This window comes from Battus philenor, unplaced genomic scaffold (assembly GCF_028537555.1).
Source record: "Battus philenor isolate CCGP_79_NKW_IND1 unplaced genomic scaffold, ilBatPhil1.0.hap1 SCAF_16, whole genome shotgun sequence".
NCBI classification, from domain to species: domain Eukaryota; kingdom Metazoa; phylum Arthropoda; class Insecta; order Lepidoptera; family Papilionidae; genus Battus; species Battus philenor.
This window is the reverse complement of record NW_027181678.1, coordinates 9,290,614-9,310,575: the sequence shown is the minus strand read 5'-3', so window position 1 is coordinate 9,310,575 and position 19,962 is coordinate 9,290,614. Positions and strand designations below refer to the sequence as shown.

Below are 19,962 nucleotides of genomic sequence, written 5' to 3'. Positions count from 1 at the left end.
ACAAAAAAATGCTCAGAAATAAACCCGAAGAAATGTTTTTAAAAAGCATGATGTCAACTTAATGAAAGCTTTTTACATCGATTTATAATCACCTGTATAAAGTGATCACTTTAAAATGTTAAATTTATTTTTTTCCTATTGGAATGCGACAAGCCAATGACTTCTGTCAGTACTAAGTCTACACGGGGACAAATTGTAAACAGTAAATCTCGCTTTAATTTTATCCGTCTATTATTCCAGCCTTCTAATGTTCATATCGTTCATACAAAAGCCTTTTTAAGAGAAAAAATGCAAAAGTATTTTTAAAAAATATTTCAGCGTAAGATTATAGTGTCTTTATTATTTGAAATAAAACCGAAATAAAACAGGTTTTCTTCTATAAATTTTAATCACATCTTAATTATTGAATGGTTCGGAGTTTGATTAAACACAACCGTGTGGGCTACGTTTTAGCTTATTAAATACATGTGTTAGCTTTCAACATCTGATGAAATACATCATTTTGTTCCTTCATTCCATTGTTTCAGTAAATAAGAAAAAGTGTTATTTATTACATATATAATGTATAAGATTAATTATTATTGAACATATTTATAATGTATAAATCATGAAGTAATATTGAAAAGAAATTAAATCCAGCAAAAAATTCCACCAATCCTTGACAATTTTAAATTACGTTTTATTGGCAATGTACAGGATGTCCAGTGGCATATTTATATTTTAAAACGTAAATAATAAATGTAATATTGTGCTCATGGTTCAAATAACAGCATTGAAAGATGAAATAGAAATGCGGATTTTATTTAAAGGGTGTGTTATCCAAATATTCTTAAGATGAAGCCTTGTACTTTTTTCTTTTTTGTGGCTCTCATTTTGAGGACTCCTCGTACTTCCCTGCCACGTGTAAGCAGGGACATTATTTACACCAAAATTTTCACAATTTTTTTTGTGTTTTTTTCACGCCCCTTCCATCTCTTTTCCTTTTCCTTCGTCTTCCCTCCGAATACTGTAACATTTTATAAGCCTTGTGTTCTACTTCTGGTGAACACGATGGCCACGGGTATCCCTAAAACGACTGTCAGCTTTTGTCGGAAAGCTTCTCGAAACAAATTCATTGATGTTCAGGCCGTGTGTATAGTTGCACCATCCTTTTGAACCGTATGTGACGAGTACGAGGCAAATAAATATATCCGTAATCATACGTCGATAATTTTCACTATTTACATTCTCGCCTGCCTTCTGGACCCTGGCGAAATAAATGAAGTTGAATGAAGCCGAAGCAGTTGCGCGTAATGTCTGCACCCAAGAACGAATTAAATTTACACTGAGTTCATCGCTTATCCGTTGAATACTCTCGAAGAATCGAAGAGTCTTAGTCTCTTAAAAAATGCCTCGATGGCTAACGCGCATTGCTCACTCGACCACTCCAAAAACTTAATAGAAAAATCCGCACGGTCAGTTACGGAACAATCGTCTCCCCGCACCGCTTAATATTTTTTTATAAATTTGCCACAAGACACCCCACATGTATTATGATCGAATAATTACTTTACGTTTGTTAGATAGATATAAATGTGAAAAGACGATTTTTAGATGTAAATTAACAACTATGAAAAACAGTTATCACTTTATTTAATTATTCAAGGAAAAAAGACGACGATGCCATACAAAGTAAATTATTTTACTTTACAATACATGAAATATTAATAAAGGTCTAAAAACAACTTTCTTATTTAAATCAAGTCAATTTAAAACTTCATAATATTGTGAAGAGTGTCAGATATCGAGGTTTTCAGACATGATGCATGCCCTTGACCGATTTAAACCGCGGCGAATTTTTTTGAACTTTTACAAATAAATAATATAACACCACTCTAGAACTACCTATAGAATATTAGCAATAGATAACAATTACAGCAGATTTTATCAGGGTACAAATGAAGTCAATCATTTTAAAACCTTTTAAACATAAAAATGTGCCAAACACAATCATGTTGCATTTCCTAACTCACAAAGCACTGAAAACATTTACTCGGTGTAGATAAACAAGTTGATTGGTTACAAATGTAATAGCTTTGAAAGAGTTAATGTAAAGCTCATTTGTCAAAAAAATTAAAGCTTTTACACCATTTTCGATCATCCTGTGTAAACTGGTCACTCTGAAAAACGTTACAATTTTTTTTATATAGGTGAACAGGCAGATTTTTGGCAGATAGGTAAAAAATAATTATTTATAAAATTAATCAATCATAATTTTGAAAACTCATTTTCTTACTATATTATCATCACTTTATTTATAATTTCTGAAACCTTTAGTTTTTGAACAGAGTATATGGTACATTAATTAACAGCAAAATGAGCTAGATATTCATTATTTTAAAGCTTTTACATCTATGACTGCATACGTCCGACATATAACCTTAATAGCGTTTTAAAAACAGCGCGTCAGCTTAACAGGTAATCTAATATAATTTTGGGGAGTAAAACACACTCATCTTTAATAAAACACACTTTCCATACAAAACATTTACTATCATATTGGATAAATAAATATATAATTATAGATAAATAAAAATATAATTGGTTGGGTTATTGTTAAGTTTTTTTACCATTGTTAATAGCTTTTTTCTTTTTAAATAATTATTTGTAGTCTCAGATGAAAGAAATGAAAAAAAAGTAAAAATAAACCAACAGTGTAACAACGTCCTAAGAATTATGAGAACTCTGGCGGTTCAAGTTACAACTCACTCCTTTCCTTCGGTGCGTTGTCATTAATGACCAACACAACACGATGTACAAATATTCATCCATCCTCAATTATCCATTTTACGCGGAAATATTTATAACAAGTGAAGAAGGACGAAGGTTCTTCCCAGTGTAATCTAAATATATAGATTCTTTACCTATTTTAACAACGCGACTAAGTTCGTTAGCAGGCACTTTCTCATACGCTAAGATAAATCACTAAATGGTTTCAACTGAAATATACATTAAACTTATTTATCATCTTGTTAAATATCCTGATTACCTCAGCGCTTATAGACTTACAGTGATGACTTGCAAAATTGAAATGTGTCACTCCGGGCCTCATTAGCGAGTAGCTGTGTAGATAAAAGAAAGGGCTATGCTCGTCATTTCTTTTCAAGATTGAATCAGGAATAAGAAGATTCATGACGAACGAAAGTATCCGCAGTGAACAGGTCACGTACTGCCCAAAACAGATGGCACTGAACGGCAACCGAAACGTTGGACGTCGATCTACAAGATGCACAGACGACTTTTAATCGGTCTTATCGGAAATCTACGTGGCAGTCCTCGGTCCAACTATAGGTAGTTTAGAGCTGGTATGATGATGATGAAATAACATGAAAATGTTAATTTATTAAACTTTTCAGTTATAAAACAACGTATTTGAAAATATTTTATAGATTATATCAACATATAACCATGATGGATAATGATAAAGTGAATAAATTGAGTACTCGGAAAATTGTATTACATACGATGGCAGCCTGACAAGTTTATGAACGCCAGGTGGGTGTATAAATCATTCCTCACGAGTGCAAACGACGCCTCGTTTGCCGGGGAGCCGACTCACAATGCGACCGGTACGGACGACAAAAGGAAAAGTTAAAAGGGAAAGATTTAAAAATTCTTTTATTTCTATAAATGTGTAACAAACCTTATAAAGAATTTATAAATAAAAGTCTGTTAACACAGATGTTTTCTTTCTTTATTATTGGCAAAAAAGTGATCGCTCAAAATTTAAAAACAAAAATCTTTACACATACATAAATCCGAATAAAAAAATATAGGTGTCTTCTAAAACTAATTCGATAAATACGTATATATGGAATTAGTTTTTAAAATAAAGTTACGTTATTAATGTAATACATTAAAGCGTAAGATTAACGCCTTAATTTTAGTTCTATAAATTAAAAATGCGTGCACTTATGTAGGTTCATAATAACAATAGACGCTGTACTCATTAGTTGGTTACATTGTAATTGAAAAATCTATTCCTAATTTTGCGCCGCAGCGAGCTGGCACTGTTCCAAATCTGTCGCAAGGCAGGGAGGATGAGAAAATAAATATAATAAAGAGAAATAACAAATGATTTTACAATTATAAATTGAGGTTCTTGTGCTGCTTTGCGACTGGAGTATTTTTAGTGACCAATGATTTTCATTTTAAATATTTAAGTAATACTAAAAAATATAAAGAATTTAATAAAAGCGTTAGGAGCCGACTACCACGATTAAATCAGTTGAGGATTTCTCGTTGACACGATAGCTCGTCGCAACTTGACTTCTACTGGAACGCTAAAGAATCGAGTGTCAACAAAGCGGGACTTAACGCGCTCGACAGAGAGTGGTTACAGACGCTTCGATATGCTAATCAATAAATTATTATAACGAAAATGGAACATAAAACAACAAACCATTTAAATTACTCAAAGGTATTATGAAAAATCGTTGTTTTAGGCTAGTCTAATAAAAATTACATTAATTTAGTGCAAAATATTAACAACCCTGTACACGATTTAGAACGACTTTATTAGAAACTAAATGAAACACATGGCGCGTACAATAACTGGTCACAAGGGCCTTAAGATTCTGAAGTGGAGACGGACAAGCAAGCGCAGCGCAGGAGGTCAATCTATAAGGTTACCTTATTAAAGTCGTCTTCTGAGGTCTAAAAGTTTATGGGGAACACTTATGCCAGAGGATACCTACGGCTGAAAACATAATAATGGAATTTGCAATGCCTTGTTAGATGATGTCTAGAAATAGGGGTCTAGACAAATCAACATTGTCTTTACACTCTACCTACCTACAGAAACACATTTTCTTTATCCTTTTTTAGCTTTTGATATTTAATTGACGTTTATTTTACTACTCACCGAGTGTATCCTTCTTGCTGCATCGTGTATGGACAATATATGCGTAATCTTATATTTGTCCAACTGCACCGGATCCTTAGAGTCTCTGTAGTTGCCCACGTAGAGTCCCGGCAGGACCTGTAAGCAAACAATGTATTTTATTAAGCGTACTTTATGATAAACTATCTAAATCGATTCCTATCCTACTCCTACGCAGAGTTTGATTGTGATTGTAATTGAAAGTAACCTGAGATTTAATAATATACAACTTATATTGGGATGCCAGGAAACTTGAGCATCAGAGAAGGATATATCACGCCCTCCTCCACCTCTGATAACACGGCGTAAGCGACGGAGTAAGAGTTGACTACGTATGTAAAGGTCTATTGTATGAAAGCTCTAACGTCCAAGTGGTTACGGCACAAGAATAGTGCCTTTAAGACTACAGTAAAATGCAAGCGCATTCCCCTGTTTTTGACAACAGATGTCAAAACAAAACCACGGAGTTTTATTTGCACTTGCAGCGAAAGGGTGTCTTACAAATTATATAGCTACGAAGAAAAAAGGCAGACGGTGATTAAAAAGAGCCACCGGTATTACAAATATCTATTTGTTATTACACTATAGCCCTGTTTAATTTTAAAGAAGAGGTAGTTTAGGGGAACATAAACTACCCTCCGACATCTAAGTAGATATGAATTCGTCAATACAATATACTAGACGTCACATCTCACATAGATCTTTTTTAAATTCATAAACTTGCGGATTTCGGATCCGCGTACCCTGAGTCCGAAGAACCTGTAAAAGCCAGAAAAGCTAACAGCTCCCCACAACAATCGAATATAGTCCTGTTTAATTTTAGAAGACAGGTTCTTGAGGGAACTTTAAAATAAAGTACGGATTAATTAGTGTAACGGACATTTTGAATAAATATCACCATCTTAACGAGACAAGACTTCTCGGGGACATAAATCCATCCTGCTATTTAGGTTAATCATTAATTATTACTTAATCAAAAACTAAGCAGCGCTGAATGTCTACCTGACAATGACAAACGACCTTGTAAAGTTTATCGGAAGATTAGATGCAGGTCGCTTCTAACCGGTCTATGGGGGAGATTTACGTCTCCCAGTGGACATCCTACAAATGGAATGATAATTAGTGTATCACTGATTAGGCCGTGTCACATATCATCAGATATTTTTTAATTATTAAAATAAATAGCTTAGCGTACATCGGAAAAGGAATATGGCAAAAGATTAAAGGATTTGCTATGGAACTTATTCATGAAAGATCGACTAATGGATTACTTTGATTCATGACCGAACGTTGGCTTTTGCGATTACTGACAGCGAAAATTTTTCTGAGCTATATTTGCGTTGGTTCGCTTTTAATACGTTCTTTAAGCTCATTGAATATGAAAACAGCTTTTGACGTGATACAAAGTGATTAAAAAATGAGTATAACTTGTTTACACACTACGTTGCAGGAATTTGTTTTCACATAAACTCTATTACGTGGACAAATTAGATACATAGAGTAATATCCCTACATAATTTATTATTACTTAAGTATGATAGTAATATCATCAATCGTAAACCTCATTTACTTATCTACAGGGCTTCAAATATGTCATAAATCAATCAATTATTATTTGCGTTTTCAAGATAACAGTAGCGAGTGAGTAAAGTTAACAAAACGCAGTTTGTTGTAATGCTACCGAAACCGGTAGACCGCGCCTTAGGAAAGCGTGGCGAGGCGGGGGTCGAAGAAAATCGAATGTTAACGCCATTGCCGTGAGCGTTGACGACAGTCAGAGGAAACGGAATGGTCGACGCTTCCACATCTCGACATAAACGTACCTAAGACACGGTGGAGCAATTTCGGAAGCGCTATAGTACCAGTTTGTCCACTACTTCTTTTTCATTCACATCGTGTTTCGCTACCTTCAAAGGTATATTAAAAGAAAAGTCCTCTGCGCCCTGCCATCTCAAATCCGCGGAATCTACAAATGTCAGTTAACCAGGTAAAAAAAAAACCTTGGCAAGAACAGCTTCATCGGTTTTAAAGTAGCAGAGCATGGAGGGTACTTGGCAAAGACCTCTTTATAAGATGAATAAAATTCCTCGGAAGGCACGGAACGGCATTACAATAATTGTTTTACCAGATTGTGAGGTCGTAATTATCTTAAGTCGTCAAAGCAGACGCTCCATAGAGTGCTGGCCTTAAGAATCTACCTTTTCCCTACATCGGCTTAGGCTGTCTATTTCGTGCCTGAGAAGGCCTACTTTGACTCGATCAACCGAGGAACCAAGGTCATCCAAGCTGCCATGAAACACCCGGTGAATTTCTAAAGCTACCACTTTCGAAAGCGTTAGAGCTGGGAGCAGAAGTGGTCGAAAAAACTTTTACAACTTATTGTCATCTGGCGTTTAATTCGGTTCTGTGCTTTAGCTGTTGCATATTGTTGTCGGTTTTGAAGGTAGAGTTTTAATGTCTGTCTCCAAAAAGCACGACGCCTGAATTTCTCATGCTGGATCGGTTTATAATTGACTTTAACGTTGTCCATATCTAGCCGATTAGATTCTCAAAAGTCATGCGGTTATTAGGAACAATTTCATTAATGACAATTTCTAGATTTTTCAATTTTTTATTACTTTTTTTTATCTGTTAATGTTAAAGGCTAGTATAATTACTGCCAGGGCTATGTACACCTGCAATAGGCATACATACTAAAAGTCAAGTAGTATTAAACTTTTGTAAGTATATATAATATTTCACCCTTGGAGTGCATAATTGATATAAATAAATTGTTAAACTAAGAGGGGAGGCAAGAAAAAAGATACGAATAAAGAGGGACGGAGAAGGGAATGACAAAATTATTAACTACGTAACAATCATAAACAATGTTAAAACCGAGCAAAACGATACCACAATGTTTTTGTTGCAAAATTTAACGAATATTTTCAAGTTTCGGTCGTACTTAGCTGTAATTATTGCGGAGAAAGCGAGAGCCCTCTCGTAGGAACCGAGAATAATAATGGGCGTAAACCGCTTTCCACATAGAGCAGACACAATGCCTCTATAACAAGGCAACATAATTATACTTTAAGGCGCATTTATAAATTCTATTTAAGGTTAATTTTAAGTAAAATAAAATGCAAATTTTCTATGTTAAAACTTTCGTAGTTGTTGACATCAACTATATTGTAAATACAATAAGAACTGATGGTAATAATGTGACAAGTGAAATAGCAATGTATTTATATATGTATACAAAGTTACAATTAAATTTGGACATATTAATGATTGACAATGACGAATTTAACGTATTCGTATAGGTAAAGTTTAATTTAATCATTCCTTACTGAGACAATGTGTACACCTCTCTAATAAAATCCTTGAAAGAGTTTTAAATATATTCGTGGAAAAATTAATGCTAAATGCAAAGCTTATATTGAAGTAAGATTAATTAATAAACCCTATTATTGTATAAAATATTATATATACATGCCTGGTTTAGTATCATGCTGATTTTCACGTCACAATCAGATCAACTATAACAGGAAAAAATTGTAAAATTGGCGTTAAGATAGTAACTATCTAGTCTCTTGTCACGTTGTTTTCGATAGAATGAACATTTTGAACCTGGCAGTAGTCTATGTGTAAATACATATAGATTATATAACATATTTGGCTTGAATTTTCGAAAGTGCTGAGCAAAGCCTGTTCGAAAGAATAAATATCTATTTAATTATTTCATTGTTGATACATCTAAAATATGTAATTTTCTTAGCGAAGTCGCATCGTGGGTATTGTGTCGGTAGGGCTAAGGAAAAAGAGTTAAGTTAAAAGAGTTGTAGATGTTGTCCATTGTCGAAAAGTTGGCAATGGGGACAAGGAACAGATCCTCTGAAAAAGGCTAAGAAGGGCATTTGTAAGTGCACCCCGAAGATCATTAGTGTGCATTCCTGTGACTACCATATAGTGATGTTAGAAGAACATTATGTGATCTTGGTCAGTGCAAGACCGACACAATCAAAAAATAAAAATAAGGCCTATATTAGATTATTTTGTCTTGGTTCGCGCAGACAAAACATTAATAGAGTGGGCTGGTGCAAAAGAAGCCACTCAGGAATAAAGATGAAAATAGTACAGGTCGGGTAAGAATTAAAAGAATATAAGGAAAAGTAAAACAGTAATGTGAAATAAATAAAGAGAAAATAAATAAAACAGAAAGTTATGTACATGAGCAAAAATTATTTAATTATGATTTAATGTGAAATTAACTAAGTATATTAATGAATGATATTATATATTACAAATTAGATTGTAACGACCCGCCCAAAAAATTGGCTTGACATATCATTAAATTTCTATATAGCATTACAACTCCAGAGCGTCAGGCAGGGCTGAACCTCAACTTGGTGGATTGCTACTTCCTAGCTAACATTACTATCATTACAGAAACCGTTAACGCTGGGAGAAGTGACGGAAGAAACTAATGCCACGCTTCTATTTAATAAAATCGTCCCCTGTGATATACGTCCGAGCTTTGTTTCCGGGACCGGTTGGTTTTTTAAATGGCTAGTATTTATTTATTTGAGGAAAAAAAGACTGTAATCTGCTTTCCAAAGAGTCATGAGATCTTTGGAAAAATATTTATAATATTAGCCTTTTATTTCCAACCGTTTACTATCCAATACACAAATAAACTTTGGCACATTTTTAATACAACCTCCAGTATAAGAAAAAGAATTACGTAGCGTTATGAAATGAGAAAACAGTAAAGGTTAAAAATATATATTAAAGATATCTATAAATTAAATTCTAAAAAAACTGTACTATCTTTTATGAAAAAATCAAATAAAAAAAGTAATTAAAAAAGCGATATTTAAAAAACAAATACATTTTCCCGGTTAAGTAGTCTTCTCGTAAAGAAATGTTTTCGTTGCCACTATACTCGTATATATTTTCATTTATTTATCGAAATAAATTTCTCTTTCCAACTTATATCTAGCGTGTAATGTATTAATAGGGTGACTATTAATCCTTTAGCCGGTATCAATCTACATCGACATGGTTTATTATAACATACACCTCTATGCAGGTGAATTGGTAAGTTGAAGTGTGATGGGGCCGGCCGCACAAATGAGATGAACGCTGGGAGCTTACGATCATTGGAAGAGGCTAGATGCAGGCAGCTTATGAGGAATCCAGACTCTACCATTTAAAGGGGAAGCATATGTCTACCAGTGGACAACCTACGGCAAAAGTAATGATGATGATTATATGAAAGTTAAAAAAATGTTAAAATAATGCTCGTTTTATTGCAAGCCAATCTGGTGTTTAATATTCCAAACTAGTAATGAAAATTATATTTAGTGATTCTAATATGAGAACTATGAGTGAGTTATTCCCACGTACACGCCCGCGAAATCAGTTAATATAAGGCAACACTGGGCTTCCGACAAAAAAAAATTACTGAATACAAAAAGTAACGGTTGATGGTGAAATTACTGTACAGAAAAATCTTTTTTGTTATAAATAACTTTTTTTTTCATTTTTAAAAAACTTCATATTACAAACAGATTTTTCCATTGAATCTTATATCAAAAGTGACACTATAAAGCCTTCGTGCGAACCAGTAATAGTGAGTTTCGATTGAGATTCAACGTAATTCAACCAGTCGTTTCTATCGCCCCAGTACAGTAAGCCGGTGACACGCAATAAATTAATCGATAGGCAACGAATATGACTCAAGTTGTATGAAAAGTGATTTTCAAGTGAAGAGCATTGACAAAAGTGTTTTTCTAAATAAATCGAATTACGGAAATCTCTTTTGCACCATAAATATCTCAGGATGCGTATGGGCAAGTGAGAGGAATAATTATAGCTGTTTGTGCGAATGAATTATTTTGATCTAAGTTATCTTTGCGATATCGCCCGCAGAACACGCAGGTAAAAGGTCATGTGGACGATGAACTGTATGTTAGTATAATTCAATAGCTGGACTCTCCATTACTATCGCCCTGAGAAAAGAGAGAGGGTAGTACGGAAAGAGCTTGTCATCGATTCCTTTAAGGCGTTGCAAGATAGACACCGGAAAGAGACCACTGTGTAGAAGAAATGCCAATAAAACTAAAAACTACACTAGTATGTAGACTTCGTAAAAAGTTCACGTTTATACTTTTAATTCAAATGAATGCTTACAATTATTTCTAAAATAAGTAATCTAAAATTAATAATAACAACATCTGGTTTTATTAACATCAATTATCAATACTTGATTTTATTTTGAATTAAAAATTACTATTATAGATTAATGAATAAATGAATGATAAAAATGAATAATAAAAAAAATCAAAGTAGATTATATTCTGAAAATGAATTTTAATTTTGTGTAAATTAATTCACCCCACAGCAAGGCCTTCCCCAAAGATATCTGTGGGGGAATATACCATAATACACACCCGTGGCAGGCGGGTTGGCGGTCGCATTGAGGTAAGATGTTACGCAGAAGAAGCTGCTGCCCATACTATGGAAATTTGTTAGTAAGCAATGGTAATCCCAAATAAATGAGTGCACAAAGTTTGAATAATATATGATTGTTTGGCGAAAATCGAACCTGCTATCTACGATTGCAAGTTTCAGTTCTATACTATTGGTATACCACTGCTCTTTTCAGTTACGGATTACATGGTCACTGAAAAAAAGTCAACTCTAAACAAGTGCGCGCTAGTATATTCAAGTGACGAAAACGATTTCGAACCTGTTTTTCTCAAGAAAGTTCATGTATTGTCAGACTACGAAGGATAATGGTTACACGTTTTAGCGATTTCTTATTATTTCGTTAGGTTAAAACTTATAATACTTAAATAGATAATGATTAATATTTCAATATTCTAAACACATTTAGTTTGTATTTTATGTTTAAAAACTTTTGAAGGAAATAAAAGCATAAATAGAAGGCCGTATAAAGCCGTGCATCCTGGACATCTATTTTAGCCATGCAGTGTATATGTAAGTTGTCATAAAATTTAAAAATGTAGTCCAACACTGGTCTACAAAAAACATTGATGAAAAATGTATTTTTATCATATATTTTATACGTTCTTAAGGCTGCTGTGTATATTAATACAGCGTGCATTCGAGATCGCTCTTAGCCTCAGAGTTTTATTGTTCTATTGTTATAAAAGTTATTGTTAAACATCTTTGATGCCAAGTTGTTCAGGAACAAAGTTCCGGATGTGGCCCGTTGTGTTTTCTTTGTTATTTACTTTATGCACATATAAATATATATTTTGAAAAGGTTAAAGGGCGGCATATATTCTTAATAACACTACGAACCTAATATCCGATACATGTTATTGTAAGAATGAGCTTTTTGATATTTAAACAAAAAATTATCGCATTGAATTTACGTGCTTGTAAAAAGTAAACGATTCTTAAAATTATAACAATAAATTGCATTTATATAACATTTACGCGTCACAGTTATTAGTTTTTATGTTATATCCAATTTTATTTTATTTTTTTTCCTATCCAAGACGTCTCACTTCGAAACAAAAGCCTTCTCTTAATTAGAGAGTCAACATACTTGTATACAAAATAATTGTTTATAGGTGTAATAGCTTTAAAGGGGTGAATGTATAGCTCCTTTGACAGCTGTAACTTGTAGTGCTATTGCACATATTTTCAATCATCATATGTAGTGATTTTTTCCTATTGAAATCCGATAGCGACAACTTCTTGCAGCCCAGCGCTTCTACGTAATACTATAGAACAAACAAATAACACATATAAGATACCTATAGACATATTATGGTAATAATAATTTTTATTTTCCTAATATGAGAATTATTGTACAATACCATTTTTTGCTTAAAAACACTGTACATTGGTGACAGCCTGTCGCGTAGAGCGATTTGCATAACATTTTAGACTGATGTGGAGTGTTGATGATACACAAAGAATAAAATAAAGATCGTGGTACCGATATAATACCAATGCAGTGTCCAAAAAAGATTACATAATAAATAAAATTAAAGGAAGAAGAACAATTATAACCTATTTTATAAAGATATATTATACTTGTAAGTTATTAATTACCATTGATGTTACAATGCTATTTAAATTACAAATATAAATAAATTTTCAATATTTTTTTATTTAATTTTACGTTTAAGTTTTTTGACGTCATGGTAAACACAAAACAATTGTTTTAAGCATTAATGTTCTTGAAAGCAATAATACAGCTTATGCCTATTATCTAACAATATTTCAATCTCTGAAATAAAATTCTTTCATGTACCTATGCAATACTTCTAATGAATTATTATAATTTTGCTATTGTTGTAATACAGCTTATTTCAGAGATTAAAACGTGGTGCCAAATACTGAATATCACACATGTGTTGTACTTTTTGGATTTGCAGGATTAAAATTATTAGAAACGTTTCCACTACGTGAGAGGCTTAGAAGTAACCAGGAATCATATACGCATGTTCTAATTCAGCGTTATACATGACTTACACTGTTGTTCTATTAAATAAAATACCTTAAAATATACGTCGTCCATAACATTTAAGGGGCATTCTTCAACTAGTCATGATAAATACGGCTTTCTAGGCGGTCACTCGATTCCGGCTTCACTGGCAAGTGCACACACGATTTATCTACCAGATCGAATCAGGAGATTTATAGACAATAATAACCCTGTGGGTTGGCAGGTTAGTTGGTAAGGTTTCGAAATGGTGATCACGGATCGTCAAGCGCAGTGCAGGTCTTCCAACCACAATACGAATTTGTTAATATATAATTGGAACATGCAGGTCGCTTGCAACTTGTCTTATAAGAAATACGGCCCTAATGATGATCTAATTGGACAAGGGGAGTTGATAAGTTGAGTCAGTCAGTATAATAAGAATGGTCATTATAGACTATAATAGAAAAATAAGACTATTAAGATTCAAGCAAAGAACAGAAAGCGGAGAGGTCCTTTTTAATTAGCTATAAAGCGGCACTCCTTTGTTTAGTTAAAGGCGGTTCGGAGTAGTTAACGAGCAAAAAAGATTTATGTTTCACGGCAATTATCAACGGCGATGAGTAATCAGTTTAACTTTTGAATTTAGAATAATTTTATACTGGAGGTGGATAATCTTTGTAATTAATTGAAATTAAAGTTCCTATGTTTTAATTTTATCGAAGCAAATACATATAATATTTCAATAATTGAATGTTAGAAATAGGATATTCGAATGTGTCATTACCTGAAAATGAAATCAAAGCTAATTTTGAATTACTGTTATGTCGAAACAATGTCGTGACGGGCGAATGGACGTATGAGGTAATATAATGCTACACTAGCTTGGTCGCGGATAGGCTTCGATAGTTTGGTAGTTCTTTTAGTTTATTAATCTTATAATCATTATTTCAGTCGTGGAACGTCAACTGCTAGATACAGGCCTACTTTATAGATTTACAAGTTCTAAATGAAAGCAACCTGGCATGCCTCAATCTTCCGAGTGGACGACTAAACTGCACTTGCCAGGCTCCACTACAGAACCTTAAAGCCTCTGCCCAGCTTGCCCACTGTCACTTCAACTTGCCAATCCACTAGGCTGTGTTGGTTACGTACTTTCGTCTACGCATCTCCTCATTCTTGATTTAATCTCGTAGAGAAATCCCGAGCATAGCCCTTCCAATGGCACGTTTAGCGACTGAGTTAACTAATCCGATGTTAATCTATAATCAACAAATTGAAGATGACTCAATAAATAAATTCACACAAATATGCAATCTGTTCAAGATCACACTAGCGATAGTCCTTTTCTCTGGTTTGCTAATGAGCTGAGATTTCTACGTAACTATAAAAAAATAGTGGCAAAAATTGTCTTGTGTTGCTATTACAATTTACGTCAATCAAAGTATCGCGCAAGTTTTGTTTATTCATTTAAAAATAGCTATTACTTTTGAACAATATTTAATTACACTTTGAATAATAAATAATGTTTATTTAAGCATGAATCACTTGATAATTGTCATTATTTTTCAGTTTCATTATCAATAAAATAAAAAAAAATTCTTATCCATCAAGGAAGGCATCAAAGAAGTTGAGTGACCAGAAAAAATTAAGTCAATAATCTGATTTTTTTATTAATAAAACGTTATTGTTTGGACTGCCAATGGAAATAATTTATAATCATTTTTATGGAGTATAATAGAGACAGAATAATGCGGATTCATTATTTGTTGTACAAAGTTATTTGATATTTTTTTAATTAAATACAAGTCTTAAGACCTAAGGTGTCCTATAAATAAATAAAATATTTACTAAAGTTCATAGCTGGACATTCTTGTCGAAACAATTAGAGTTGATAGATTTTCTTGTTGAATTTACCTTATTAAGCAATTTTTGAATAAACAACTCACCATTATATTAAAAACTGGTTGTTTAAAGAAAATAGTTATCTTGTTTTCACCACGTACATTTCATTTATATTCTTATGTTAATTTTTAAAGTACAGTAACAATTTTATCATTAACAAAAACCTTTTTATGCCAAGCCCACCAAAGCCGTTCTAAAATTATTACGTGACATACAATGTAACCATACATCATTTTTAAGTTAAATCGATAGGGTTAAACGCGTGTGGAGTCCCCTGTGGAACGTAGACCCCCACGTTGGGAAAAACTGGTCTAGTGTACAACACAACAATTATCCTTATTGAATCTATAAGAAAAACAAAACTAAAATATTGCAGCAAAACATAAAGTGCCCATAATATATGCAATAGGAACTATACAAGATTGGTTTTGCTTATTTTTAAGCAATGACTTTAAAAGCTTTTACATTTATTTCAAATCACCTATAAAGTGATCACTTTGAAATATATTACATTAAATTATTTTTTCTATTGGAATGCGAAAGGCTAATAAGTTTAGACAATGCTGTCAGAAATTGAATTTTGAAAACTTTCTTACCATATTATGATTACATAATATATTATTCCTGAAACTAATGATTTTTAGAAAGGGTGCTGTGCTGCAAGTGAATTATACTTATTTAAAGGTTTTACATCTGTAACCCATAGTGTATGTTCTTTAAGATTAATATTCTTTCAGGTAAGTTGTATAATTTTTCCTGACATAATAATCAATCATCAACAAACAAAACAAGAAAATTGTGTAAGAGCAACATTTTTTTTCTGATAGATGTTTAATGCATAGTACACATTATCAGAAAATGAGCTATACATTCACGTCTTCAAAGCTTTCGCACGTATAACTGGTCAACCTGTATTAAAACCCGGATTATTTTTTGAATGACACGGTCCGATTAATACAAATATCTAGGTCAAAAAGTTTATACCTTAAATTGTGTATATTTTCATTCTCTACATATTTACTGGTTCTATTAACTAAATGCATTTGTGTTCCGACGTGTCGCAACTCATCGTAGAAATTTAAAAATGCAAACGCTATCCGACTAATTTGGCTTAGAGGTTCAAAGGTAACAATATTAATTTTAGCACATAAATATTGATTATATAAGAACATGGAGCCTTTCTTCGGTCTAGCGAGCGATTTTAGATGTGGTATTTTTAGTACAAGGATTTCCAAACATGTAAAAAGGTTCGCTTTTCTTTCACTCACCATAAAATAATATGGTAGTTACATAAAAAGCCTATTGCTACATTTTTGTTATCTAAAAGTTGCTATTCAGTTCAGTAAAATTTGTGGTATGAACCGTAAAAAATGCTAAAATGCATTTGCTGTTAATAAAAGTATGGTACAGCATATCCAAAATCCAAAGGTTTTAGAAATAATAAATAATGTAATGTAACATAGTATAAAAAAAATATGTTATTGTTTACTATCTGATCGCCAGACTTTATACTGACAAAAGTTATTGCCCTGTTTCATTCCAAAGAAAAATAAATAAATTAATGTAACACATTTTAGAGTGATCAATTTATACACTTGATACAGATTGAAAATGGGTGGAAGAGCTTTAAAGCTTTTTGTTGACAAATCTACTATATATTCACCATTTTAGTTTTACACCTTTAACCAATCGCCATGTATAATTGTTATACATATAATTTTTATTTATTTACCAATTCATTTACACTTTTTTGTACACCATAGGCAATAAATAGAAAATAAAATAAAAGAAAAGAAACAATTCATATGGTACATGAGGCAGTCTCATCGTTTAATATAGGAGATAAAAATGATGGAGGTACAAAATGTAAAAGAACTTAAAAAACTGTCATTAAAATTACCTCTCATTCAGTAGTATATGTTCCGTCACTTACCTAACACAAAGTGTGGTTTCGTTCGTCATTGTCACTTTTCAACTACATGGTTTTACCTTTAGCGAAATAATGAGCGCTTTTCTGTTATTTTCCGAGTGAAATTTCACGTTACTATTTTAATCACAAAAGCTTTTTATGACAACAGTTTGTTTAATACGGAAATATTTTTTCTTCAAATGAATTGGTACAATATTATACATAATTCATAATTCAGGAAACATTTTATCATCATTTAAATAAGATAATTTTTGTACCAGAACGTGACGAGACTTTAGTGTTCACCTTATAACCATATGGCTATTAATAGCAATGCGATAAAACAAAGGCATACAAAAGGTAAAATAAAGTATCCTGCGGCTTTATTATTCATTGGCAGTTTGCATGTAAATATTAACGATTTCTCCCGGAGTTGAGGATGAAGGTATTTAGCCGAGTGCTTTCCAGTAACTTAGGTTAAAGTTCTCTACTTTGAAACTACTCTCGGGTGGTTTTACCAGTTTTTGGTTATTTCACCAGGTTATTAGGAAATAAAATTTTTTTTTGGTCGCTTAGTAGAGTAAAGATCCCCGAGAAATGACCACGACTTAGGTTGTCACTCGAAAAGCATTTAGTATTCCGATTCGAGGTGCCTGAGATTATTGGATTATACTCGTAGGTAGGCCTACCTAGGTTTCATAGGTTGTTATTATCTGATTATTGGGGATTCTTCACATCACTCAATTTATGCACATCACCTAGACGCAAGCGATCATATTGGAAAGCTACCGAAACGGCTGTACCACGCCTTAGACAAATGAGCGGCGCCGACGTTCATGCTTTTTTCAGCCCCTGCTACTTCACCGCGCTTTTCTAATGCACAATAAAATTAAGCGTAAAAAAGAGCAAAAAAACTGACAAAGTAAGAAGATTCGAAGTGTGATATAGAAATAGAGTATCACTAAATTTAATATTGAAGGAAATGTATATAAAAGTAAATAACAAAAATAAGGAAAGGAAGTGAAAAATGCGTGCAAGAAGTGTGGAAAAAATTGTGAAGCGATGCGTGAATGAAATGTAAATAGATGATGTGAGAATAATGGATAATGTCATCCTTCGAAAAGGAAGAAACGAAGAAACTGTTATGGACGAGAGTGAGTGTGTTTGTTAAAAAAAAGATAAAGAAATTATTAGTCATAACGGTAAACGGTGATTATTGCCATTGCCGCCAAAAACCGCACAAAACAGAGGGTTCACTAATACCAAATGTACTACTGTAATAATGGAAAATAATGTCCCAAACCCCAAGCAGAATAACTTTGCATTATGAGTAACGACTTCTTGCGAATGCAGCGGTTGAGATGACACTATATGCCCATATGTCCACTAGCTAAAGTGCCTTTAAACTTTACCACCGCAATGCTAATATGCTACTTTTTAAGGCAGTCATAGATCTGGTGGTTGGCTATTGGTACTAAACAAGAAAGCAAAATGCTTAAATTAAAAAATTGTAGACAGAATAATTTCTTTAGTTAAATTTCTTTTCATCGGGAAATCGGGAATCGCACTATTTTATATGCTCTGGTGAACGTATCGAATAGCTTCAAAAAAAGAACGAGTTGCGAATTTTTTCTCTCTTTGGAAATTTACACGATGATTGGGTAAAAGTCGTATTTCCAATCACCCTGTATATAGTGATCAATCTGAAATATGTACACTAATTTATTTTTCCGTTAGAATGCGACGGACCAATAATTTCTGGCAATAAGTTATCTGCAGGGACAGACAGTAAAAAATAATTTTGTTTTTATTATATGATCGTTACTTTGTATATTGTCTGAAACCATTAATTTTTGGATAGGTTGCAACTTACATTAATTGACAATAAACAAGTCATATATTCACCTATTTCAAGTTTTTACATTTTTAACCAATCTGTATATTCAAATTCTTAGAAAGAATCGAAAATTTCTAAAATTATCTTCACGTGAGTAATCACAATTTTAATAAAAAAAAAACCACAACAATGAACAGCTCCATAGTGGAAAAAATTCACATTATTGCGACTGTTTCCCTCCATTACATTTTTCACATACATTCCTCTTTTGTTGGCTGCGCTATTATTTTTACTTAGCATTTTAGAAATGAACGCTTTTGTATTTTACCTACCCATTAATTTCTTTTCTTTGCCGACTTGACGATGTCTCTTGAAAATAACTTCAATTTTAACTCGCACTTCATTCATAATTTTTCTCCTACATTTTACTGCGTTCACGATCGTGATGCTTAAGACAATTTCTCTGCGACAATACGAAGCCATATTACCTTTCTGATTCGTTATAAACAAATGATGATAAGCTATTTCCTTGTTGGTTATTATTTTACTCCGAATGTTACAATTATCCTACAAAAGCTTTAATTCTTTATTTATAATTTGATGTACATTTTTATACTAAACCGAATATTAAATTAAAAAGCTACAATAATCCCGTCGATAATACATGTGTGAAAAAGAGATGAGTTTTTTTAACGCACGTGTTTTCATTTTAATCGGCTTAGCTCTTAACAGAATATAAATGGAGAAATATGTGCCATGTGTATTTTATTCTATATTCATCTTATCCTATACTATACAGGATTATTGGTGTAAAACCTTTAAAGAAGTAAATTTTGTGAAAAGATTTGCTGTCCACCAATATATGACCGGCCACTTCGCTTGATATAAAATGCTTCAATTGACAAATCACATATTAATTAGCTATATGTCCAAAATATGGGTAA

General features: G+C 32.7%; 1 protein-coding gene across 1 annotated transcript in view; it reads right to left on the bottom strand.

Moving 5' to 3' along the window:
- Positions 1-19,962, bottom strand: part of LOC137919429 (dual specificity protein phosphatase 22-like) — a 58,893-nt gene that overhangs the window by 33,260 nt on the left and 5,671 nt on the right. The window contains exon 2 of the mRNA XM_068762503.1: positions 4,904-5,020. Within this exon, the coding sequence (XP_068618604.1) occupies positions 4,904-5,020 (117 nt within the window). The remainder of the gene's footprint in view (positions 1-4,903; positions 5,021-19,962) is intronic.